Below are 27206 nucleotides of genomic sequence, written 5' to 3'. Positions count from 1 at the left end.
AATTCAAACACTGTTAGTGTTCGGTAAATTGGAACTTTATTAACAATAACACAACTTACAGTCAATTTGAAAATTTTTAACCCAACAAACCAAAAAAAAGGAGGTGAAAAAGAACCTAAAAGAACATTCACACACTCACACTCTGATGGATCTATCAGGGAAACTCTTGCTTAAGGATCTTTTCAAACGCAGTCATCGAGGAGACTGAGATCAAACCGCCGTCCTTCTAATTGGTGGACAACCCACTCTGTTTCTTTATTTAGATCTCTTTCAGGTTATTTAAGCAGCACTCACTAACTGCAACCTGGAACAAGTAATGACTCTCTGTTCCTTTCCCTCCCTTTATGTCTCTCTTATCAGCATTTGTCAGAGCTGTTAGCGGTGGTGCGTCTTCCCTTCATCCACCCGTCCTATCTGCTGAACGTAGTGGACAACGAGGAGCTGATCAAATCTTCAGAGGCGTGTCGCGATCTGGTCAACGAAGCCAAGCGTTACCACATGCTGCCTCACGCACGGCAAGAGATGCAGACGCCGAGGACCCGCCCCAGACTTTCTGCCGGTACGTGCGCACACATAAAGCACAGATAAACTGACGTCCATCATTTGTGCCCTGGCCTCGGTAGCGGTCACGTGATCCGCCTCCCACATAACTGACCAGTCGGCGCTGTCGGCATCTGGGCGCCCACACGCTCACACATATCCTCGATTCATATTTTACTGCAGCAAGGTGACCGAGAGGTCAGGGCTCCACACGAGACGCGGGCTCGCCAGTGAACTGGATTGATTTTTTTTTTAGCCCACAACTCAAAGGCGGTGATTTAGAACTCGGTAATGTTTTGCACACAGCTACTGCAAACGCTCGAACGTACATGTGGGCAACGGGTCACGTATCCAAAAGTCACGACACGTTTTACTTTCAGAAGTCGCTCAAACGGCTTCTGCATCGAGTCTGATTGAGGTAACCTTGAAAAGTTAAACACGGCCAGCTGTAGTGGCTTTCCAAGGATTGTGCAAGATGCTATAAACTTTTATTAAAGCAAACCTAGCACATAAACAACTTTCTTAACAGCAGCTAGGCACAGTAGGATTTCTTGCTTTGAGATTCTTGGAACTGGCCGATCATTTGCTCTTCTACTGCAACCCAAGTCCAAGTCATTTGAAGACAGTGTTTGTTTACATCGTTAAAATCAAAGGATAATTCCAGAAAATTGGAGGGCGCCTGCAAATTGCTTTTGGCCGTCAGATTTCTTTTTCCCCGTAGGTCGGCCAGGATCCCGTTCTTCACCCTGTAAAGCTTTACCTAATTATAGCGTCTGCGTGGCATTATGAGTTTCGCACCAGCACACCTTACCGTTCAGCACAAGTCATTTCTGCCTGGTTGAATAAAGATAATTGCCTAACAAATGGGACTTTATGCAGGTCAGTTTACCGAGCCGACTCTGCTCTCCGGCCGTGGAGTTTTTGAAAACACGGGGAGGGTCAGCCTTAGGTCAATATCTTATTCTTTTGCATCTTTAATCCAGCAGCACGGGAAGAATTATCTGTTTCTTGAGAGAAGACATTTGTGGCGTTACATATGCTCACCTTCATCTCATTACTCATCCTCGAGCCGCTAGTTTCTCTTTGTTCTCGGCACTTTCTTGAAGCATTTTCTGTCAAGGCGCATTTTATAGTGTTTGGTATGTGCATATCTTATGCCTTCTACATCCCCCATTATGCAGGCTGAAGTGTGTATTGATTCCCAGTTGCTTGTGGCTCTGTACAACAGAATTATATAAATGCATAAATGCTGCCGGGATGAATACATTCATGATGCATTATACCCCAATGGCTCAATGAATGAGAAATATATGTAAGTTTTTCCGATCAAGTTTTGAACTCCCGTGAAGCTAAAACACTTATTATGACTGACTGTCTGAGGCATGCATTTAATCAGGGCGTCACTGCCGAGAAGCCTGCGTTCTAATGCACTGAATGCACCTTTTCTTGTTTGGGTTAGCAAATGCTTTTTGCAACATTTTAACATATTTTTCGATGCTTAAGCGTGCACGTGATGCCAAACGCGCTTGTTCGCCTGCCCCGCTTCTGTTGCTCAACCATCTGCTCCGCTGGGCAAGGTGGGTTCTGCGCAGCGGGGCACGTCGTCGCTGGGATTTCACCGCAGACGAGGAGACGGCAAGAAAGATAAAACGATGAAGACTCGAAGGAGAGTTTGAGGTTGTTCGGTATCACTCGCGTGTAGGCGAACCAGTGATAAGGAAGAACAGGAGGAGAGGTCACAGAGGGGGAGAGAAGGGGATCAGAAATGAAATTTGAAGGGCAGACATTTGATTGAGTTTATTCCTTGAGCATGCGTCTCGTTGTGTAAGCAGTAAGCTAGTGTGTGTGTGTGTGTGTGTGTGTGTATTTTAAATGTGCACAAGCAGATGGGGCACCACCTGAGCTCGGTTGATAAGTCTGTCATGCGGAAAAAGAAAGGAAAACTGCCATCCGTGAAGCACTTCTTGCTGAGCGCAGTCAATCTGTGAACTTGTGAGTCGCGTGCATGCGTGGGTGTGTTACAGCGTGCGTGCGTGCGGACACACGCCTCACACCTCCATTTCTTTACACTCGAGATAAATTTGAGTCGAATTGCACTTTTTCCAGCCTTGAATTTTTTTAAAGTTATTCTTGCGGGACATATTTTTAATTAACATCCTTTCACATTGAGACTTAAATAATAAGAGTTGCACTCATGGTGCCGGTGTTCTTCGGCCATTTGTTAGCTGAGTCCAACGAATAATGGATCATTAAGGCTGACTATTTAATATTTGTGAGGAGAAAAAAAAAGGAATAAGACAAGTCGTATATATTTAATTTCATGGGGGGGGGGAATGAATAAAACACCCAAATTGGTTTGCGAGCCAATTAGTTTTGCGTTTTAGGAAAATCTTGTTATTGTTGTTTTGGGGTTTGTTTGTTTTTTTCCAAGGATGCAACAAATGGGACACAGGAAGTTAATTAGCGAGCTTCTGATGGAGCCAGGCCAGCTCTTTATCCCCGATGTTTAGGCTTTGTTAAAGACAAGGTGTCTGTTTGGCTGGTAGGTAACAGAGATAATTCTCTGACATCTTAACCTAAGGTCAGAGTGAAAGGTAAGGGTCGAATATCCCAGCTGATGGTGGGCAAAAGGCAGGGACCGCCCAGTTCAGCCTGTATATATAAACTATTGAACGACTTAAGATCGAGGTTTGAAGTTTTTAAAATTCAACGTGTTTGAACTTTTGTTCAAACAGACAATAAAATATCTGATCAGACGAGAGACAGTTTCTAAAGTCCGATTTTTAAATGATCGTCTAACATGCACATCAATAGCATTACAAATGTGACAAGCTGTACGGTCTCTAAGGATGTCATCAAGACTTCGTGGGGATTTATGCTTGAGTGTGTAATTTACTCCGTAGCTGTGTCGTAGCGCTCACCCCCCTGGAAGTGTAGCTAAACGTCAGGTCGACGTAACCCGAAACTACTGCGGTTGGCCCGTTCAGTACTCGATTCCTCCTGTGCCACCCCTGCTGGATGGGTCGTGTGTGGGCTCCGTGGACACCCAAGTTAACACCCAACTGGTTCAAGCTCAAGGTCAGAGGTCACCTTTATACTGACACCTCATGTTATATCAATGAAGACGTTGTTTGACGACCATTCGAATAGGTTTGGGGGTTTTCCAAAGGTAGCTGCACAGGTAGAGACAGCCCTCACTAACTTCTGTTGCACATCCAGTCATTTTATTCCATATCCAGGCCTGAGACGTGACAGAAACCACTCGGTGCAGAAAAGAGCTTAAAGGGTTACTCCTAGTAGGCTTTCACAGGATAAAGAGCTAGTAACTGTGTAAAGTACCATGTTGGTCAGCAATAGCTGTTCTGCACACGGAGCAACATTAGCATTAATGATTTTGTTTTTGTCCATATCATCAGTGTGCATCCACTATTCACTCTCCTTCTCGCTGTTTTCTGAGTATCCTGGTGTGTTTATACTGTTTGAGCTGTTAAATGTACCAGCTTTACTGAACACGTAGCAGAAAGTGGCTTTTCTGAGAGAGTTTCTTACTGAAATCAGTTGCCGAATGCCAGGAAACAGTCTTGACGAGAGAGCAGTAAGAATTTAATGAAGTAAAAGAAATGTGACTTTACAGCCCATAAAAACTTGCCAGTTTTTTAAACATACTAAAAGGCACCAGAGGGTAGAAGTACAAGCTCCCATTCCTAACTGTACATAAGTAAACAACAGCAAATATTAGCTACTTTCTTAATATAGATGTATACGCTTTAGATATGGTTTTCTTTTTTTCTGAAGATACTAAATGTGCTTGTGAAATTTCATTTGTTCCAGGGTTTTGCTGAATTAAGCTCATAAATCATGACAAGTGTAAGCTAACCGCTAATAAGAATATTAATGGCCTATGAAGATACACGCTGCAGTGTGCTTATAAGATGGAATAGCAGGAACTTTTTTTTAAGTTTAACAGAAAGTAAGACATTTTAATGAGTACTTGCTCCATTAGCTGCAAGCTCTAAAAAAAAATAAAAAAGTTATTTCTATTGTGGCTAAACAGAAGCAGCCAGATGGTTTTCACACATCCCTTAATTGTCTTGTTTTTGCCAGGTTTTTCTTTATGTAGAATCCTGCTGTGCTGCAATGTTGTAATTTCTCTCCTTCTCTTGCTTTTCTTTTTTTTTGGACTTAATTGCTTGGTTTTTATTGATTGTTAATCAGTCACTCTGACAAGCCCTGGCATGTCACGTTTTGTTTTGCTCTTTGCAGAGTAAATAATACTGTGTTGATGGGGGAAAAAATAGAATAAGATCAATCTGTTTGTAACGATACTGGACGACGTTAGGGCAAAGCTCATTTTTTTTCCTCTGGAGACAAAAGTCGTGAAACCCGAATCACAACCGTGACATGAAGTTCATTCTTCAGCTGAGAACTTTTAATTTCATTGGATGCTAATTAAGGAGCCAAAAAATGTGTTCGGCATCGAAACGGGCTCTCTGTGATCTTCAAACACAAATGCAGATTTAAAATTAGATGTGTTAATACGCTCGGTTACTGCGTGAATGTGTGCGCACCGATAGCGATGTTGCATCTTTTCTTTTTTGCATTTTTTTTTAAACATAATGTGCACCATTGATTTAAATGTTATTTCTTTTCCTCTTGTCACCCCTAATTTCCCTCGGTTTGCTGCTGCATCTGTGCATTTTGCGTTAACTGCCTTCTGTCTTTCACATTTGGCCCAAAAAGTCTTGGGTAAAGTGAAAACTATGGGTGTCTCGTAATGAATCCGTGGCATTTTGTGTAGTGTATGTGAATCCATTAGCTGCTAATTGGTTAATTAGACTGTGGATGTGCATCTGATTAGCTGTCATTAGACTTTGCAGGGGATCGGGAGGGGATTAAACAGCCGCCGGTGCTGCAAATTTTGCCCTCAAACATTTTTGCCTTAAGTCGTACGAGTTGCACTCCAGCTTTGAGGAGTGTTGACATCCATATACAGTTTGCGTTTGCCTGCTATTAAGCAGCAAGCTAAGTTTTCTTTTGTGTGCATGCTGTGTGCGAATGTGCGTGCACCGAGACAAACTCATACATTATGCTCCCATTTCCCTCTCTCCACATGTGTCACTGTGCTCGGCTCAGAGGAGGGTGGAGAGCGCCAGGGCAAACTGTTAACTCAACCCAGCCAAGTGGAATAGCACTCAGACAAATGAGCTGTAATGACTAGGAGACGCAGGGGTCCTGCTCGCCTCATACTGTTTCTCTGTCTTTGCTCACTCGCACACACACTCACATTGTTAAAACTTTAAATGCATACACTGTGGGAGGGAATCCTTAAACAGTAGCTGCACTCTCAGCCAGCCTTTCCCTCTGTCCACTTCATCATCTGTAATCAAGCGTTCATGTATCTAAAGCTTGAAAAGTGCAACTGCAGACACATTTGCGACTGTGAGTGTGTCGCAGGTTTAGCTTTTTTTGTCACCCTTAATGCCAGAAAAAAAGGAGGTTGTAATTATAGATTACATACTTTTAAAGTAAGAAAAAGCTCACAGCAAATTGTTACTGACCGTTTTTACATTCCTGCAACATAAGGCCAGCCAGAAAATGCTGCGCTAGTGGTGGCGGTCTAAAATGGGTGGATTTTATTAGATCAGCAAGCACAAATAGTGCGGCTTGCATCCACAGTTTAGAGACAATAAAAGCAGGCTGTTGTGCGAGGTCCTAAAGGCCCGTAGGCGTGACATTCATCTACTCGTTCACACCTCCGCCAGCCAGGAGATCCTTGGAGAGTAGTCGTAGCGTGCCACCACTGCAAAGAAAGGAGAACAACACTCACAGCTTGTAAAGAGAGCATAGAAGATCATCAGATAACTTTCTTCTGAAGTCTGCCACCTACTGCTTTTGGCTCGGGTCTGATAAACCACTCCGCATCGCTGATCCCCCTCCGGTGCTTCCTCATCACTGCTGACAGCAGTTCTTTTTGGTGGAATAATTGAATTTATTTGTCATCTTTCTGTGTGGATGCACAGCCTCAATGCTAACCATTAGGCAAAAGTGATGGCGACTGGGAGGCTGTCAGCAGTTTGGAAAGACAATTGTGTGCTTTGCTGGGTCCTTTTTTTTATGTCAGGACTTTGTTGATTGTTGTCCTGCTCTGTAATTATTCAGCATGGTTTGTCTTGTAGAGCCAATGCAGCATGAGATTACTCTGCCTCACCTCTCAAACCGGAAACGCGGGATGCAGGAGAATGTGCCAGAAATGTCTTAATCGCTCTCTGCGAAGAGTGCCCTTCAGCAGATTCCTCTTCCGATTTTATTTCTGGAGTCTGAGATTGGTATTTTAGGAGGGGGAGAGCGAGAGCGAGGGAGGGAGAAGGAGACAGAACAAGTAAGCAAAGAAGAGAGAAACTTAGATGCAGCTATGCACTGGAGAATTGGGAGTATGAGTTTTTTGATATTCTTTGGGCTTATCAGTGAAAATCTCAGCAAACACAACTGTCCCGGCTCATAAATGTAACATGGAGGCAGTAAATCCAGAAGAGATAACCACTGGTCCGAGCGTCTGCGGGGGCTGCAGCCAAAATTAAGGTTCCCTCCACTTGTCCTTTTGACTTGTGACTGCTGCCAGCCCGAGCTCCCAGGGAGGGAAAGGGCAAGGGAGGAGGGGAAGGAGTGAACGATTGCTTCCCCAGCCGCTGCCAGAAACCTTGACTCATCCTGTTCCTGAGCCGCAGTTCGTGCTCACGAGCAAAGTGAACAGCATTTACAGAAGCACGGATCAGTCTCAGCATCGTTCATGCCACATCTGGTACTCTGACCTGCTGTACCTGCTGCGAGGCTGGAAGGATGCATCAGCCTCATCCAATATTCAACAGGAGGGATGGGGTGAGCCTGCTTTGGGCTCTGTCGTCGCGTGTGCTGACGGTGCAGATTGAGGCATTTGGATGGAAAGTTCATCGAATCATCAGCCCATAAGGTTTAGATCCACTATATGTTGAATTCTAAAGGAACTGACATGTTTTTCTTTTATTGGGAATATTTGGACAAAACAAAGTTTAAAAAAATAAGATATACTTGGACTCGTTACCTTCAGTAGATTGCTCTGATCCTCGTTTATGCTCGCTCCTCAGCGCCTCAGTGCCTTCCTACCGCTCCCCTACAGCATCAACAGTGTGCAGCGCTTGCTAAAAAGCAAAGAAACCTAAAAAGTTTCATCCCAAACATGAGCAACATTTATTACGGTGCTATTTTGCTCGATGTCTAGGATCTTCACTCGCTTCCACCTGTGCGTTGTAAGCACGGGCAAAAAGATGCTAACTACAGTTCACTTAGTAGTCACCGGTATCATTAATAGAAAAGATCATTTTAATATTCTAAATGATTTCTATTGTACACACAGAAACCAGTTTTTGTACATGTGAAGCTCTCATTGCCCATTCCTCTAGCAGTGTAGCTAGCTCGGTCTGTGGAAGGGGATTTCGAGGTGAACTGAGCCTCTAAGTGTTGTTCGAGGACACTTAAACCCTTCACGACGTTTGTTTTTCCCTTCTAAGGAGACCAGCCATCACTGCAGATTTTCAGTCAACAGATGCCCAGCAGACAATAAAATGCACACACACTGCACGAACGCAAGCACACAAGATCCATTTCAAGCACGCTCACTGCACCCTCCCTGGACTTTCCTTTGGAGCCCTTTGGCCCTCTGATCCTCACCGTAGCAAATTAACACCCCGGGAGAGAAATTATGGGATTCGGAGGGGGGAAAATGCTAAAGAGAGAGAATGGAGAGAAGCGGCTCAGATAAGAGAAGACGGCTCTGCGGCTGTCAGTGGGACTGTGATACCCAATGAGGAAAAAGTCTTCATCCTCATAGTTTTCTGCACTTAAACTCTATATGAATCTATATTATTTACACATGTATATATCTATGCAACAAAAAACAACAACAACAACAAAAAAAACAGATTTTCCCTGTTTTTTGTTTTTTTTGTCACACTAGACGAGATGGTTGTCGTTTGTGTAGTCTTGATTTATGTCCGGCTGCAAAGCAGATAGGTTTTAGAGGGAGAGACTTATGGAAAATAGAGCTTAAATTGACATAATCTTACAGTCTGAACAGTTATTTGAGCAATGTTCTCATTTATAAATTATATGGTTTTCATACTTTACACCTCCTCTACTAAGCATTAAGGAGAAAATGTACAGTTAATATAAAAAAGAGAACGTGGAGAAGTGCTTTAAATCAATTTTCAGAGCAGATCGTGTATATAAATATATATAAATAGAATGTTTGATAGTGTAATTTACTGAAGATGTGTTGTGTACAGTAATAAATCTCTTCAAGCTGAATTGAGTGCACTTAATGACCAGATCAGTAGCTTTCGGCAATAGCGCCCCACACTGGTGGGTGAAAGTGTTAAGACTGCTCAACTACAGTAAGTAACTATTTATGAAGGACATCAAAGTCCACAACAATTACTATGTTGCAATCATGCATCACTCCAACTAGTCGATGCAGATGGCTCCGCCCCTCCCTGAGCCTTGCTCCGTCTGAGGTTTCTTCCTGTTAAAAGGGAGTTTTTCTCTCCCACTGTCGCCAAGTGCTCGCTCATAGGGGATGCTTGGGGTTTTCAATTCAATTCAATTTTATTTATACAGCGCCAAATCACAACAACAGTCGCCTCAAGGTGCTTTATATTGTAAGGTAGACCCTACAATAATACATACAGAGAAAAACCCAACAATCATATGACCCCCTATGAGCAAGCACTTTGGCGACAGTGGGAAGGAAAAACTCCCTTTTAACAGGAAGAAATCTCCAGCAGAACCAGGCTCAGGGAGGGGCGGGGCCATCTGCTGCAACCGGTTGGGGTGAGAGAAGGAAAACATGAGAGAAGGATTAGATAAGATAAGATACCTTTATTAGTCCCACTAGTGGGGAAATTTCATGTTTCATGCCGACCAATTGTAGGAGTTTACCTTAGAGTGTAAAGCAAGTTGAGGTGAATGCTGTTGTGGTTTGGCACCATTAATAAAACTAAATTGCAATGAATTTCAGCAGAGCGATTCCCCAAAAATTAGTAGTCGAACATTTGGCATAGCTCTGCTTGGTGAGCCATGTGTCCTTAAAAACTATGAGACAGCTGGAAAAGTGCGTTACAAAAGAAATGATGACAGGCCTTAAAAATAAAAGAACTATATCTGAAAGTCACGTACTTAAGAAATAAGAAAAATATCCATCAAAGACCTGAGAGATCCATCTGGAAGTTCAGTTGATCCACCTACAGTTCACTAAAGCCTCATTAGAAATCACTGATGGGGTGGCTGTCAAAAAGGGTTCTTAAGGAAGGGAAACGAGGAGAAAAGATGGGCATGCCAAATTACACAAGAACTGGACTGAAAATCAGTAGCTAATTGGACTTGCCTGAAGTACGTTATAATATGCTCTGATTGGTGGTTAAGCTGTCAGGCAGCGAATGACAGCCCGAACATTCAAAGAGTTTGCACTGGAGCTGAATGAGTTCAATGTGGACTACCTGCTGGTAGCCTAAATAAGTTTTTTTAAAACACAAAGAAGTATAAAAATTGATCTTAAAAATCTCAAGTCAGAAGCACAATGCTGCTTTTCCAACCAACAGGCCAAACTGTTAAATTATCAAAGTTACTGAAAGGAAGCAAAATTCACACATTTAAAAATCTGCAACCATGAAACTTTAGTTAGTCGCACCGTATCGTAGCTCTACTTCTGAGGAACGCAATACAAAAATAGCTGTATATGTTTTGCATGTAAAAGAAACTTGCATAGATAATGTTTCAAATCTACGTATTGCTCAAGGATAAGATAAACTGGGCGTCACAGTTCACAGTTTCAAATGGTTATTTATTTACAAGCTATAAATTGGATGTCAGTAAGAGTCAAGCGAGCGAACATCTGGATGTATCCATGGTGAACGTTGGGTGGGACTCGGAGGGTGGTCCATTCACCTTGTCTGTCTGAGAGGTCAGGCAAGTGTAATAAATCACCCAGGTGATCCACTCTAGTACTAGTACCTGAACTTCAAAGCTGAGATTTGTTTCTTCGGTGCTGTACTGTAGTACACACTGGTAATTAGATATTGAGAGTACAGCTTGTCTGGATTGTATTGAAACTAAAGTCTCAAGTTCCACTCTGTTGAGTTACTTCTATCCCCCTTGTTTTTGTCTCTGTGACTCAACCCAGCCGAACCTCCAATGCCCCTGTGGCCCTTCTGCTGCAAAGTATGCCTGGTTAAAGCAAGGTCATAAAAGGCTGCGAAAGGTAAAAAGTGCACAAGGCAAAAGAGCAGGAAGCATTGAAGGAAGATGAAATGGCGAATACGTTGGAAGGTAGAGCAAAGACTCTTGGGGTTTAAGAGAAAAAGAACGGAAGAGAAAGAAAGCAGGAGAGAGGGCGAAGTCTCCCGTAGGTTGAGAGAATGAGAGAGATGTTTGCCACGGGGTTAAAAAACAGCAGAGAAAGAAGGAAAGGCAGGTCGCAGCACGAGGCAGAGACCAAGGAGACCAATAAAAAGGTGATATAAGACCCATTGTGCATGCAGGGAAAGAGAAAAAAACAGTCTTCTCATTCTATCTTTATCTTCATATCAGCCTTGCTGACTATACATCTGTGTACAAGTGTGTGTGTTTGCATCCACATCGAGAATCCAGCATGGGGTAAAGCATGGGCCGTGTGCTCCCGTCAAAGATGGGTTTCATTTAGTTGAATTGGGTGGAAGTGATGCACAGAAACATTCAGGTGTGTGTGTGTGTGTGTGTGGTCACATCATACTACGTGGGTGGGCTTCAATTTGAGAATCAGCTCTTACACAAGCCTGCCCGTCCCTCAGACTACATCCTTTTCTGGAGCTTTTTGTATTGCCACACAATACGCCTCCTCCCGTCACCTTGTTTTTCCTCTTTATGCTCGCTCTCTGCCATGCTGCTAAACTCATCCGCCGTCTGTGTTTCTAATGCCAAACAGATGTAACTGATATTTTTCTCTGATGGGCAAAAATCTCTGTCTAGCTGATGAACATTAGCTCCATTTAAGAGGGACTTAGCGTCTGCTAATGTACTAATAAATGGTAGATGTAGCTATCATGATGTCACCTATTGGTTTCCAGTTCTGAAGCCTCAAGATGAGCTTTTCCACTGTCTTAGTGAAACTGCATGGTCATTGGTTGAAAGCCCTGGTATACCCACCCTGCTGGTCAGTTCGCATGCCACCGGTAATGTTATCACACAGCCACATATATGTATGCTCGCCATTTCAGTGCAAGGGCAAGACGGTGGTTAGCATTGTTGCCTCACAGCAAGCAGGTCCTGAGTGTTCCTCCCACAGCCAACATGCATTGCTGGGGTTAGGTTCATTGGTAATTCTAAATTACCCTTGTGAATGTGAGTCCGTATCTCTGTGGGTATCTGTGTCAGAATGGAGTACCCTGCATCCCGCCCTATGGTAGCTGGGATAGGCTCCAGCTCCTACGCTGAGGTCATGTCCACACTAACACGTTTTCGTTTGACAACACATCGTTTTGAAAACGCTCTCGAAAACGAATACATTTGAAGACGGTGCTTTCGCGTGGCAATGTGGACAGCGAAAACGGAGACTTTTCGAAAATGATGGCGCATTTTAGTCATGTGATGCAGTCATGTGACCAATTAAACTAAGATAGCGGAGGGCATTATACAGCAGTTGTTTTGTTTGCTCTCAATTTAAAGATTAATAGCAGTCTGTACATGCTCCTGATAGCTTTTCTTTAAATTCTTTCGTTCTCACTCACTGTTGCAACTTTGTACTTTTGTGTTTTCGCAGCAACAACTCCACCTCGTTGTCAGTCCATTTAAAAAAAACTCGGTGCTTTTCCTCGACATTTTGCCCCGAGCTCAATGAGCTGGAAAGTAAATAAACGGCAGACAGAAATGAGGCAGATCGAATCTTCTTGCGTTTCGCGCATGCGCAGTACTGGAACGTAAGCGTTTTCGACCGTTTCAATGTGGACGCACAACTCTGTGAAAACGACTGAACGCCGTTTTCAAATCTATCCGGGCTAGTGTGGACGTAGCCTGAGGATAAGCAGAAGAGAATGGACGGGTGGCATCACAGTGCAGATAGCAGCTAGAGAAAGTGGACATGGCGTCAATTTAGCGTCAGCTTTGTCGTATGGTGCTGTTCACCAGCGTGGCGGGTATAAAGGGGCCCTAGCAACTTATGATGACAGATCATTAGCCAGTAAGTGTGCGGTTTTATATCATACAAAATAGTGAAGATAATCCTTCATTTTAAAACAAGGTATGACCAAGATTTACAAAACAGTCCTTATTTTTAAGATTTGCATAAACCATAAACTCAGCAGAAACACGTTTGCAGTCAGACCCCCCCGTGCACTTCTATGGGACCAGAAGTCTTTCTGCAAAAACAGACTTCAGATAGAAACCAGGTTTTAAGGAATTCCCGTGTTGGCTGAAGTTTTACGACCTGGAAGCTTCCATGTTTTATAACTGCCATGGCGTTACTTAGCCAAGCAAACATTGTTATGATGATGTAGGAACACCAACATAGCTAAATGAATCAACATGTTTCTCTGTGTATCCTGAATAAGCGACCTTATAGCAGCTCAGAGTGAAGTCCAGATCGGGCTGTCATTGGTAGTTTGCATCACTGCTACTACTGATAAACCACCAAACTAGCAGGTCTGAACACTGAAGCCAGTGTGGGTCACTGGCTTCAGTGTTCAGTGGCCACCTGAGGACACTTTGGTTTCCATAAGCAGTCGGATTGTAAAGACGGTGACCTCAGTGAGCTCTTTCATAATGAAAAAAGACTAAAAGGACTCTCTGTACCGCTTTCCCTCTGCCATTATGCTCTCTCTCTACAGTCTACGTGCGTCTGCTCACCTGACACACGGCCTCACATTGATAGCATTGCTGTCAGTATTTGGATAGAGCCGTCCATCCCAGTTTAAACTCTTGTGCACCACTACTTTTGACATAATAGATCTACCTCACCATGTTCTTGGTCCCCACTGGAACCAAAAACAGGATCTGCAACCACATTTAAAAACCTCTCCTAACCATCCCTGTTCTCAAGAGGACTTCCCAAACCAAACTGATCTGATTTAGGTCCAAACCAGATGCAGCTGATATTGTCACTTGTGTTATTTGACAGATAAGAGGACAGAACGTCCAATCAATTAAACACACTCACAAATAAAGCAGTTTGTTACTCAAACCTTGAGTTAAGCTGATGTTTTTATTTCCTTAAATACAGTCAGATGGAATGTATACCAACAATGCAACAAAAGGTCAGTAACTATCAGGAGGAGGAGGCATTTTCTCCCCCAGCAGTCACGGGTATAAACTCTGTCAAGGAAAGAAAAGGAGAGCTGTCAGAACTTGGTTATCCCTTCATCCCCAACCGCTCGTCTCTATCCTTCGATTCTCCATCCCTTCATCCCATCCCTCCACCTAACTGGTATCAAACCTCACACTGACTGACAGCCATCCCTGTGAGGTTTCATTGTCTGAGAAAAAAACGAACACACACACAGACGCGAGCACGCACCAGCCATCTGAGCCGATGCCACGACTCCCCGTCAGCGGTTGCCGTACTCGTGTTTCGTTGCGTTCTGACAGGCCGGCGTCGGCTTATGCGGGCTTGCGAATGCGTTCGGGGCTTCAGAGGTCAGAGGTGCGCCGCAGCGTCAGCGCCCAGATGTGTACTCTCCCTGACGTGTCTGGCCAAGCAGAAAGCTACCAGGAACAACCCTGCGCATGTGCACTAGATGATAATAAAGACCCGAGGTGCGCATCCACTTAGGCACGTTGACTCGGCACGTGGAATCATTTGTTTGTCTTATTAAAGTTGAGCTCGATCGTCATATTTTAGAATTCCAGCTGCAAAAACATACCCGTGATATCAGGAAATTCAGTTTAATACATCGTCCGCGTTGTCTTAAGATGCAATTAAATGGAATATGTCTTCCTGAACAATACAAACCTACGTAGACTTTAAAAGAGCCCTTTAAACTGTGCAACACTGATTGATGTGCACACACAAGAAAGAAAATCCCAAATTGGCTCAGGCATAGACACAGAAACTTTGCCAAGTTAATTGAGCCAGTCAATATCAACAAAAGTGAAACGGCTAATAAGATGAAGGAAAAGGGGGATGAAAAGAGATGAAAAATTCAATCCTATAAAGGCGAGGAAAAGAGTCGCACGTTTACAGTCCAGTAAAGTTGCAAAATAACATGTGATCAAGAGAAATGGAGTACAAGCATGTAGAGTAATAGCAACAAACTCATCACGGGGAAGAACCAACAGAATAGTGTCAGTATAATTAATCTGTGAGTGTGTGAAGGTTGGAGGCTCATGAGTGGGAAGACAAAGACTTTTATTTTTGTTTGGTTTGCTTTTGTTTTGCTTTTTTGGCAAAGAACCGCCACTGTAACCGTGACTGTCCTATAAAATTGCACGCTCATTTACTAGCTGATTGCCCAGGGTCTGTTGGAGGTCTCGGGCCGATTGAGGCTTGAAGTCCTGGGCTGTGAAAACAGACCAGCAACGGGAACAAGTTCAAGACTAAATCTTGTTTTTTTAAAAACTGCACTTCAAGTTTGCAAATCTTTAAAACGCATCCAGAGCGGGCGGCAGCGTGCAAAACTCTTACGTCTTCTGCACAATGCCAAAACCTTCATCTCTGCGGTGACACTTTCGCAATTTCTTCTCGAGCCATCGCTTTCTTTCGCATCCCACGCGGAGGAGCACGTTCTTAAAAACCTCACTGGAAGAGAGCCAGCCGGCTTTAAGCTGTCCACTAAGTCTAAGCTGTATGTCCACGATATGTCTGAGGCAGCGCTTACTGGCTCTGTCTGTTTGCTCAGCTTCAGCAAAGCCCATTGTAGTTTTTGTATCTCCCCGTCTTTTACCCTTGTTCCCCTTCCAAGAGAAAAGCCCTCTGTTTTTACCAGCATTGAAAGACGAGTGAATTTTTAAGAAGAAATAAAAAGGGAAAAGAAACGATAAGGGGATAATTTTAACAGGAAGAAGCAGAAGGAAAAGACGGCCGCCTGAGGATGTGCCCTGTCGGGAGAGTGCACGCGAGGAAGAGTATCGATCCAAGCAGGTGAACCAGGGGTTCGCCCTGGTTTGGAGTGTATGAAGATTAGCTCTCCTGCCTCCACCTTTCCCCCCCCTTTTCCTCCATATTTCTCTCTCCTCTCGCACAGTCTCTATTCCTCCTCATCATCCTCCTCTCCCTCCCTGGCTCGCCTCCCTCTGCCCACCTGCCTGCCTGCTGCTTACAAACACAGCTCATTTCTGTCTGTCGGCTCGTCGTCTTGCCTGCTCTCTGGAACCTGCTGCTGCTGCCGCCGCCGCCGAAGACTGAGAGGACCTGAGACACGCATGTGGCAGCCTGCCAACCTGTTTGTGTGTTTTGGATCACTGGTGTCTTTATCCACCATCTCTGTGTGTGCGTGTGGATGCCTGAGAGCAGAGATCCGGTGAGCTCTTACAGGGATAATCATTGAACGTGTTTCAAGTATCTTCTTAATCACACGAGCCCCGCCTTCACATACAAATGTACACAAATTGATTTTCCTATTCAATATGCAGTTCTCTTATGGCATGCCAAAGCGGTGTGCGTTTCACTACGAGTGCAGTGTGCGTGTGTGTGTGTGTGTGTGTGTTTGGGCAAATCTATAGGCAAGCGCCTGTAGTAAACGTGGGAAGGAAGAATTTGAGAGCTGGGAGGCAACTAAACGAATGGCAGCACCATCAGTCTTGGTAATTGAGTTAAATTTCAACATTTAAATCAGCAGTTTCCTGCGACCAAGAGGAAACTTTCCTGCTTTGCATTTTCTTTTGTTTTGTATTGCCTCAGAACAAGAAACTTTTTATTTCTATCACCTCTCAGTATTCATGTGAAAAATACTTTTTTTAAGCAGCCAATGCGTATACTTTATCTGTACTTAAAAGCCAGACAGCACGCCACAAAACATGTCTGCTGGTTACCGCTGCACTGAGAGCTTCACAAAGAGCCTTTGGTTCAGTCTTGGCCTCTATTTACTGGTGGAAACCTTTCCTGATGACCTGTTCTCTCCCACCTCTTTCCCTCCTTTATCCACCGCAATCATCCTCCTCCATCCTCCTCCTGCTTCTTTGTCCTCTAGGTGTAGCGGAGGTGATAGTTCTCGTGGGAGGGCGTCAGGCTATCGGGATGAACCAGCGCTCTCTGACAGCAGTCACCTGTTTTAACCCCCAGAACAGTAAGTGGTACCCACTGGCCAGCCTGCCCTTCTACGACCGCGAGTTCTTCAGTGTCATCTCGGCGGGAGACAACATCTACCTGTCAGGTGAGCTAAATTGTCCACTCCAGCTGTATAACTGTGGCGTTCCTGTCACAGACATTCAGTGATGTGGGGCCGGAGATGGAAAAATGATAGAGGGACTTAATAACAGGGCAGTTTTGAAAGGGTAATCCTTAAATGTGTAAATAAACTAAACTGTTAAACGTCTAAGTAAAGTAAACTTTTTTTCCCATGAGAGTGTTTTGGGATTACTCGTGTACTTTACAGCCAGGTTTGGCTCTGAAATACTCCCTTGAAATTTAGCCCAATCACTTCTGGTTGACACAGGATGATTCACAGGTTAAATTATCAGGTCAGGTTTTAGTTCAAAACTGAATTTATGACCTTAATGGAACACACTCAGCTACTTTTCTTCTATTTATTAATTTTTTTGGCCTTTGACAATAAAAAAATTACTAAACGTGAATTAAATTCTATCATTGTGAGCATGTTTAGCTCAAATAACTATAGACTCTCATCATCCCACAGCCAGTTCCTCTCGTGATTTATTGTGTGGAACAATATTGATTATTGTCAAACCCAGGTAAGGGCAGACTTAATGGATTTTTTTTTGGGGGGGTCATTTACATCATCTGTTGAGACGTGCTTTAGTGCCATTAACTGCAACGAGCTGTAATAACAAAAAAAAATCCCACCTCAAGTTCAGTTTCAGAGTTCATTTTCCATCTCAGCAAACGCAGTGGTCAAATCAACTTCAGCATGCATACTTCAACTTTTTAATCAGCACAGACGAGCAACAAGGCAAATTGCTGAAGTAGACCATATAGTGCTATATAAGCTGCAGGGTAGCGGCTTAATGGACCTCGAGGCGAGATTAGAATTGGCATATAAACTCGAGCGGTTTTGTTTCTTGGTTTTTATGACGCAGCCTGTAGCTGTATAAATGCTTATGAGCACATTACGGCGTCAGGTTAGGAAAGCCAAACGTGAGTTAAAGACGGTCACGAAGTTGTCTTCAAAGTTGACATTTGTGACCTCTTTTTATTATAGACGTTTTTCCTCTGTGGCTACTTTGATTTGGCGGAGTGAATCTACCCAGGCCGCTGGTCTCTTCTCTGACCTTTTATGAAACAGTTCAAGAGTTTTAAAAGGGGGCCAACCTCAAAGCTTAGTCACATGTTGCTCGGCCCTGTGCTGCAGACAACTCAAAAGTCGTTTTTATATAAAATGGTTTTGGTTTTTTTTTTTAATAGACCTTTTTCCTCTCTGTCTGGCTCTGTAGTTGCTGCAGCGTTCTGCACTTTGTTTTGCTCCATAGTGGCACACTGTGCGCTCTGCGACTCCCACAATGAGACACGTTTAGGTTGCTTCTCTACCAGCAGACTGAATTTCTGCCTCCATGGTTCATTTGTGCGAGATTCTCGCACGGTACTCAGACCTTCATATTACACAGTGGAAATGCAACGGGATTTTCTTTTTCCTGCATGCACCTTTTCCTCTCCCTCTTTTCATATAAATGTAAATGTGTTTTTGGGCATTGGAACAGGTCTGCATGTATCCTCTGGGAGTCAGACAGCCAGTGGGGAAATCAGGGTTTTTCTAGCCAGCCAATCAACAGGCTCCGGCCTGTAACCGTCCTCGCACTCTGAACAGGGTCACTGAATCACGGCTGGTGTCACATGTCAAATAACACAGCTAAGAGAGCTGCTCTGAAGACAGCTCAAACAAGTACAGTTTTCTTGGCTGGCTGGATGACTCAGCAGCAAACAACTTTCTGACGGTTCAAGTTGTCCAAGTCTGCCACTGTTCCTCTTGGGGACTGGAGGGGTGGGCGGGGGTAACTTCTATATGTACTTTAAGAGTGACTTTTATTAAATATAAAGGGCTAAAAATCAAATTCAGAAATAGTTCTTTAATCTGAAATTATTTCATTTCTATTTCTAATCTAATAGGCGCAGGTGCTGTGCAGGTAAAGGAGCCCCTGTTTGTGCTTTCATCACATCTCATTGATGTTGAATCGCACGAGGAAACACAGTCATTCTCATTTTCCAGCTTTTGTGACACAACTTTTTCTTTGTGTTTGAGTTGTGAAGTTTGAAATAAAGGATTTGGTGGGAAAGGAGACTGAAAACTTTTCTATGGCACTTTCGGAAAGTTACAAAGTGTTAAAAAATAACAAAAAAATACATGTAATAGAAGTAAAAAGAAACCACTATATTAGATATAAACTCAATTTCATTTCATTTATTTAGATAGCACCCAATCAACACAACAGTTGCCTCACGGCGGTTTATTTTGTAAAATCAGATGACTCTATGTGAGCGAGCACTTGGTGACAGCAGGAAGGAAAAACTCCCTTTTGACAGGAAGAAACCTCTGGCAGAACTGCAGTCATCTGCCATGACCAGTTGGGGGTGTGTTTGATGTAAAAGACGTTGGATAAATACAGGCAATTGTGTAATAAAAAGAAGAAACACAATAAAAGTAAGTATTATCAAAAGATTGAGAAGAGGATACAGAGTTTATCTGGCTCACATCTCTAGGCAGTAAAGTCCACAGTTTGAGGGTCACAGGGCAGCAGAGGTAAAAAGTCGAGGTGTGGATCTCTAGCAGCGGACGGTCTCGTAGGGAGTCGACAGATTGCAGATATAGGCAGGAGCCGGAGCACTGAAGGCTTTTTGAACACGCAGTAAAACCTTAAAATCAATTCTGAAACTCCAGGGTAACCACTGAAGAGAGGATTTCTGTGAGGTGGTTGCTTCGCTTACTGTGTGTTGAAAATCTTGGCAGCAGCATTTTGTAACAGCTGCATTATTTAAATGTTTCACGTGCCGATACCAGAGTAAAGTGCATTGCAGAAGTCAAGTGTAGACGAGAGAGAAGCATGGGTGACCTTTTCTAAGTATGCAAGGAAGGAATAACCCGATCTTGGTCAGCTGTCTCGGTTGGCCAAAGCAGCACTAACTTTCCGTCACCTGACCGCTTAGACAATAGCACAGTCATAAATAACACCTCGGTTGTGGAGCTCTTTTTGAACATTATTAGATGAGGGACTCAGACTAGCGGAGAGATTATTAAGTGCTACAAGTGTTGGGGACTTCAGGGGGCATTTGCAATTACCTCTAATTTGGAGTCGGGAGCAGGAAATTTTTGGACATCCAGTTTTTAATTTAAGCAAAGTAGGACGTGATGCATCAACGGCGCCGAGCTTTACTGGGACATACATGTGGGTGTCTGATTTCTCAGGGTTACCATCTGGAAAGCATGAGTACAGTAAATAAACCGCTGGGGAACTTCATAGAAATAGAGTTCAAGAGATGGGAGGCACCTTAAAGCACGGCACAGGAGAGCCAGGCCAAGAGATGAGAAATGTCGTGAAATCAGGGGTGAATCACTTATGCAACACAGTTCTTCAGGGCTGCTGATTAAATACCGGTCCGCTGAGCCGAGGTCAAAGAGAAGATCGATGGTTATTTACTTCTTTGTTGAACACAATTGGGATGAAGCCGGTAGTAAGAGGAAAGCTGACTATCACGTTCTCTTAGCGTTAATAAACATGACAATAATGATGGATGCGTGGATGATTTTGATAGTGATGAAATCATCCAGCACCTTCTCACTTTGTTGAAGCACCTGACAGGTCTGGTTTTAACCAGTCATTAATCTTCAGCCCTATAATTGCCACAGCAGTAGTTCCACGAACCCCACCAGCGACTAAAATACACCAAAGCAGAAGATTTAGCCCGTTTTTGCTACGACAGAGGAAAACTGAAGGAGGCGTGTTTGTTTTTCTTTCAGATCTCTTGATCGCCCTGCTTATCAACTCTAATAAACCTTTTTTTGTGCATTGCAGGTGGCACAGAGTCAGGTGTGATGGTGGCTGATGTGTGGTGCTACATGTCTCTTTTGGACAACTGGAATCTGGTGTCCCGGATGACCGTGGCTCGCTGTCGGCACAACAGCCTGGTGTACGACGGCAAGCTGTACACGATCGGCGGACTGGGCGTATCGGGGAACCTGGACCACGTGGAGAGGTAAAAGTCACGCAAAGCACCTCTGTCGTGGCTGCCGCGTCAGAGCTTGATCAGCGCGGTCAGTAGGGGGATGCTGAGCAGTACAGTTCGAGCAAATAAATATTCACACTGCACAGCAAAACATGGCAGATGGTGTGGCATGCAGTAGTGCGGTGCAGCATATTGCAAAAGGGGTTGGACAGGTTTCTTAGCATTTTTTTTCTTAGAGTAAAAAGGTGCAAAGGAGTGAATCTGGGCCGGGGGATATTAAAATGGTCACAGCTGTGAGTGGTGTCCCGGAGCAGCACTCGTGTTTGTGAGCGGCGCACGAGTGAGACGATTTGCTTTCTGAGATCAGAGCGGCACAATGCGTCTGATTCCATCCACGTCGGCATCGGCACATTAGCGAGACTTTATCTGGAGGTCGTACTTTGTGGCCTGTTCAGCTGGGTCTTCTTTTATGGAAAGTCTTCAGCATGAAACCAGAAATAGGCGACGTCGTCAAGGAGTATAATGAATCCCTAGTGGCACGGAACGTGTGCAGACGTTATCCAGATTTAATAGTTTGATTGATCTCATTTTGATTTTTTTTTAACACTGCTCCCTATTTCTTAGTTTACCCTCTAACCTGGGCTGATGAGCGTGTTACAAAGCGGGGAGAAGAGGAGGGTTGCCTCCCTTGCTCGACAGAGCAAGATTAACCAAAGCAATCAAAAGAACATTACTGAGTATATTAGAGCAGGCCGCTGTCGCTCATTACCTAGCAGCTCAATTGATCTCCGAAGCTTCTCGCAATGCACAACAGTCCTCCAAATGAAACAGCCTAATTTGATATTTCCCCATAATGCTGCCATACAGTGTCGTTATGACAGGGGGGAGATGGAATATTTGCCCCGTAATGGAAACGCATTTGATTCCTCCGTCTCTGAGCTGCTTAATTTGAGAGCTGCCGACGCATCTAGGGCATTCGAGGCTCCAAAGAAATCACTGTTTCGCAGTGCGATGTGCCCGTGCACGTTTCTCACTCTCTGCCCTGGTGTGTGTTTTTGTGCAATCATGAGAAGCTTCTGTGAGGCCCACAGCAACTGGACTCAATCATCAGCACCGTGAAACTTTAACCTACTTTGCGTCTCTCCAAGAACGACCAGAGGCCTCCTCTGCTTGTTGTTAGTGCTCCACTGTTGCGCTGTAGCAGACTGTGCAAGCCACAGAGAAATAACACACGAACGCACTCACTACACAAAACCAAACGGAACAGCTGAAGTTTGAATAGTTAATATGGAAATGCACGGTTTGCGCGCTGAGGCGAGGCATTTGTAGCACGAGGTCAAGGTTGTTTTCTCTGGCCATGTCGTATAAACGCCAGCAGGTCTCTGAAGCAATTGTCAAGGCAATCAACGGGCTTGTTTCTAAGCAACCCGGGTTTTAATTTTGTCTCCTTTTAAGACTGTTATTGTGGAACGAGTAACAAAGTCACAAGGTCCAAGGGTTCACTATACTAGGGCCAGAATTCCTATGTTTATGTTTATGTGTTTAAAAAGGGTCAACATAAAGAACTACCTGTGGTAGCATGTGGAGGGAATATCAAAGACAGACTTGCCTGTGGTCGTCCCAGTAACCCTTGACCATGACAGCATTTTTTTTGTTGTTTTTTTTCGTCTTTTTTTGTGTGTTTGTCTTATAACAAAAATGATCTTGAGCTGCACGAAGCGCTCTTGCACACTTTTCATTCATTCACATACAGCGGGGTATGCACCGTAAACAGGAAGCAGCTGGGTGCTTCGGGGAAAGACATGTTTCGACTGATAAGACCTGGCCAGGTAGCAAACAGGGTATCTGTTATCGTTGCCATAAGTCTCCTTTTCTGTCCTGTCTATGCTTCCACACTGCAAGCAGAGTTTCCAAAAACAGAGTTTTAGAATAAATTTAGAAGCTTTCCAAAAGAAGAAAAGGAAGACGATGTTTTCAGTGACCTGAAACTTCATTTGCATTTAGACAAAGGGCCAGAATTCATTAAAAGAGCTATTTTTAAAAGATACTTGCTTACAGTACTCGTAGAAAGTCTTAAGCTGCCCCTTATTTCTTTACATTTTGCTTCCAGGAAGCCAGACTTTGTGGTCTTAAGCAACAGTACTCCAGGCTTTCTGACAGTCTTACTTTAATTTGTTTGTGTTTTAAATTAAAAAACAAATAATTAATAAATGGGGAAAGCATGTGTTACATATCAGAGTTCTTCCAGTCCATTATTCCTGCCAAAGTAAGGGGAAATATAACAATTACAGAATAATAAGTTAAAAAGAGTGCAGATCCTCAGGAGCTAATCACTGTCTCCAGCTTTTTGAGTGTGTTTCTTATATTCCTCTTGTTGTGGATGTTCCTGATGACGTTTTTCCAAAAATGTTCCCTCTCACTTCACAAACTTGCTGGAGGATCGCTATAAAGACATATCGCATATTCAATTCATATTTGCTCCCTGTCCTCAGAGGATGGCCGTCTTCCAGCTTCTGTTTTCTTCTTTTTCACTGCAGTATCTCCTCTGTGCCATTACACCTCAATCACCAGCCTTGTAGTTAGCTTTAGGTGTCTATGACCTCGTTGCCAGTTCATCAGTTGCCCTTTCTTCGAACACTTTTGTGGGTACACCTCACATGACCTGCCATTTTGAAGATGCTGTCACCCTGTCATCTAGCCATCTCTGGCCCTTGTTAAAGTACATTTTGTCCATTTTGTCAACTTCAAGAACTGACTGTTCACTTCATGGCTAACACTGTGTATCCCACCCATTTATATTTACTTATTTACTGGTGGATGGTTTATGCTGCAGTGCATTATAATATATCTCTTATATTTTTAAAGTTTCAGCAGGGATTTTGTTTTGTTTTAAACTATCTTAATGATTTCCAATCAAAATGTGCTATTTCTATAGTCGCTTAATTTTCTGATTGGGCGTGTTGACTTCTGGCAAATGTCTTTGTCGTCAGTGTTGTTGATTAAAAGGTTGATTATTGGCAGATATTTGCAGTGTGAGCTGCATCTACATTTCTGAAGACTGGGACATGAAGCTATATTCACTGCAAAGCAATTACTGAAGAACAATAGAGGTAATATAAAGATTATAAGTAAAATAAATAAATAAATAAAATAATAATAATATTAATGATAATATTAATACTAATAATAGTTAATATGTCCTTGTAGATATCCAATTAATCCTTTAAAGCTGGTCGGAGCGGACACGCTCCATTTTGCGTAACTATTTTTAAATCCCGGTAGAACTGCAACCACGTAAGCTAGCGCAATAATTTTTTTTGCATATGAAACCGGAGGAGTTGTACTTACATCAGCTTGTCCTAGGTCACAGTTTCCTTCCATATATAGCTTTGCAAAAACTGCATAAAAAGCGCTTGCAGCACCAAAAACATAATATTCCAGAAACACGCTTTGCCGATCCGATCAGCTGTTCGTAACACTTCCTACGTCCATCAGCGCGAACTATCGCATGTCTGCCATGTCCTGCCTGAAACCGGAAGTGACGTCATTTGGCGGAAATGTAGTTTTTTACCATCAGGGCCTTATGAGCCTATACTTGTGTTTTTAAAAGTTATGCTTAACTTTATGACTTTGTCGTTTCTGGGATGCTGAGGACTCATATTGCACTGCTGGAAATAGTTTATTTTGATGCATATGCTGTTTTTTTGCAAATTTGCATTATAATATTTCTTTTCGTTTTTTGTTTTGTTTTTTTTGCAGTATATAAAAATTGGTGTATTTCAAAAATAAAACTATGAAGACACTCAAAATAAATTTCCTGTGGTGGGAAACTATTTTGTGCAACTTTTTTGCAATTTACAGTTTTGAGGGATAAGCATCTTAAATTTCTCTAACTAGAAATATATGTTACATACAAAAACGATTTTCAATTTTTTGGTAGTTTATTGCACGTTTTTGCAATTTATTTAATTACTATGCACTTAATGCAGACATATTATTAAAATTTGGGCTGTAATGGTTGTATTGATGTATATCAACTTGAAATGCTCCCAAAAATGGAACTACAGCATGTAAAAATATAATATAAGCTCTGGCGGACTTGGTTCTATGGTCGGTCTTAAAGGGTTAAAAGAGTGAATGGTGATACAGCTAATTCGTCCATAAGCATGAGTGTTCATATTTAAGCCACATTATAAACACCTTTCAGCAATTTTCCTGTCACTTAGAGAAAACCCTGCTTTAAATAGTCTGAGCTGTAAGACCTGTTCAGGAACCACATATCACTTCTGAGTATAATTTGTCTTTAGTGCAAAGTGAAGTAATGAAGGAATAATGTGATAACAAAGACATTTTAATTAGTCGCTTTGTCATGCACTACTAAAACTACATCACTGAGTCTCACTGTCAGCTGATTAATTTCACTTATTAACAACAACTTCACAAAAACCCCTGTATCCCGCCTGAAGCTAGACCTCACGGCTGTGCTGGAGAACTTGAGCAACATGATTTACAGGCATGTGAAAAGCAGTTTTCACAGGATCGACGCAGTCCTGTGAAAAACTAACTGCACTCATTTCAGTAGCTTGTAGAACCGCCTTTATCGGCAATAACGTGAAGTACTCGTTTTCTGTATCAGTCTCTCACATTGTTGTGAAGGAACTCTTTGTTACAATGTTGCTTTGTTCATGGAGAGCACAGTCCTCCAAACTATTCAAATCGAGTTAAGTTCTGCACTTTGACTGGACCGTTATAAAACGTTGATTCTTCTCTTTCTCAGCTATTCTGCTGTAAATTTACTGCTGTGTTCGGGGTCATTGTCCTGCTGCATGACTCAGTTTCAGACAAACTCTAGCTCTCGGACAGATGGCCTCACGTTAGTGTCTAGATTACTTTGGTATGCAAAGAGGTTCATGGCTGATTGGAAGGTGCCCAGGTCGCAAAACAAACCCAAACATCATCCTTGCACCACCACGCTTGACAGTTGGTATAAGGTTTTTGGTCTCATCTGTCCAAAGAACAGTCCAAACACTGTTGCAGAAGACTTGAGGTTTGCTCACGTACACATTTGCAAACCTAAGCTGTGCTGTCACGTTCTTTTTAGAGAGAAGAGGCTGTCTCTTGTCAACCCTTCCAAATAAGCCTAGTTTTTTTGGTCTTTTTCAAATTGTACTGTCATGATTTGTAAGATTTAACATGCTGACGTCTCTGACTCTGAGACGGAACTTTTGTTCTGCTGCGTTGTTACACCTCAGCCGTAAAAGGGTAATGGGGTATTTTCATCACCTTGCTAGGCCGGCGACGTGGACACCCAAAACCTCAGACGAGTTTGAATCTCAGTGACCTTGACCTCAAGCTTAGATATAACACCTGAACGCTCAAGACCAACAAACGTCCAACACTTCTGCTTTTACAGAGGTGCTCAACATCTGCCTTCTGCTTACCCTCATAATTCCTAAGGAAACAGTAAAGATGTTTTCCCGTGACTACATCCTCTAATTCTGAAATAAGAAGCAAGCACACAGGAGAAAACTGAATCCCTTAGCATTAAATACACTGTAATCCATTTCATTAGCGTTTTGCTGCAACCGGATTACAACTTGTGTTTTAACCAGTAGCTCATAGTATTAGCAATATTAATAATATTAGCAAAAACTAGGTTTACAATAAGACTTCTGATGTACAACTGCTACACAGTCCTGTAGCTCTTATAATCAGGCTGTAATTGCCACTTGTGGCGATTCTTTAACAAAAGTTCTGATGCGTCCTTCTCGCTTGAATTTAACGTGTGTCGCGAAACGCAGGTTTTGAGTTGGTTATCACGAGTCGACGAAGCGCGAGAAGCCACACGGTAACAGACAGCCCGCTAAATGTGTTTTTCAAAGTTCTTAATACTTTCTTAAAATACTTAAACAATGTGAAAGAAACTGTGTGGGGGCAAGTTTTGGAGCTTAATACTGCAGCTTTGTTTTGCAGAGGAAGGATGAGCAATTTCAAAGATTAAGGAGGATTTGTGAACAACAGGCAGCTGGTCTGTCAAATCAACTCAAAAGACAGATGCTATAAGTCATACACAGTCTCAACAGCTTGGTGAGGAGCTTGACAGATTAACAACAGCAGTTTCATAAGACTCATAAACAGGATTGTAATTCTTCAAATTGCTTTTTTAAAAAAAAAAAAAAAACAAGGTGCAGGCCAGAGGCACCATTAGAAAGATTAACTCCTCTGAAAATTGAAGTTGACATAAAAAAAATTATTTCCACTGTAAAAGCAGTAAAACTGGGCTTTTTTAAAGCTTTTGAACTTACACGAGGACGTCCGCGGTTCAAATCAGCCGCGTCTT

General features: G+C 43.0%; 1 protein-coding gene across 9 annotated transcripts in view; it reads left to right on the top strand.

The window, feature by feature from the left end:
• The window catches only part of LOC120724739 (kelch-like protein 29), a 262953-nt gene that overhangs the window by 196519 nt on the left and 39228 nt on the right, over nt 1–27206 (top strand). For all 9 annotated transcript variants that reach the window (XM_040017100.1, XM_040017095.1, XM_040017101.1 and 6 more), the window contains 3 exons: nt 361–559; nt 16725–16907; nt 20716–20896. In XM_040017100.1, coding sequence (XP_039873034.1) covers nt 361–559; nt 16725–16907; nt 20716–20896 — 563 coding nt within the window. The remainder of the gene's footprint in view (nt 1–360; nt 560–16724; nt 16908–20715; nt 20897–27206) is intronic.

Source organism: Simochromis diagramma, unplaced genomic scaffold (assembly GCF_900408965.1).
Source record: "Simochromis diagramma unplaced genomic scaffold, fSimDia1.1 OVJJ01000802.1, whole genome shotgun sequence".
NCBI classification, from domain to species: domain Eukaryota; kingdom Metazoa; phylum Chordata; class Actinopteri; order Cichliformes; family Cichlidae; genus Simochromis; species Simochromis diagramma.
Note: the sequence above shows the minus strand (reverse complement) of the source record. Positions and strands in the feature narration are given on the sequence as shown.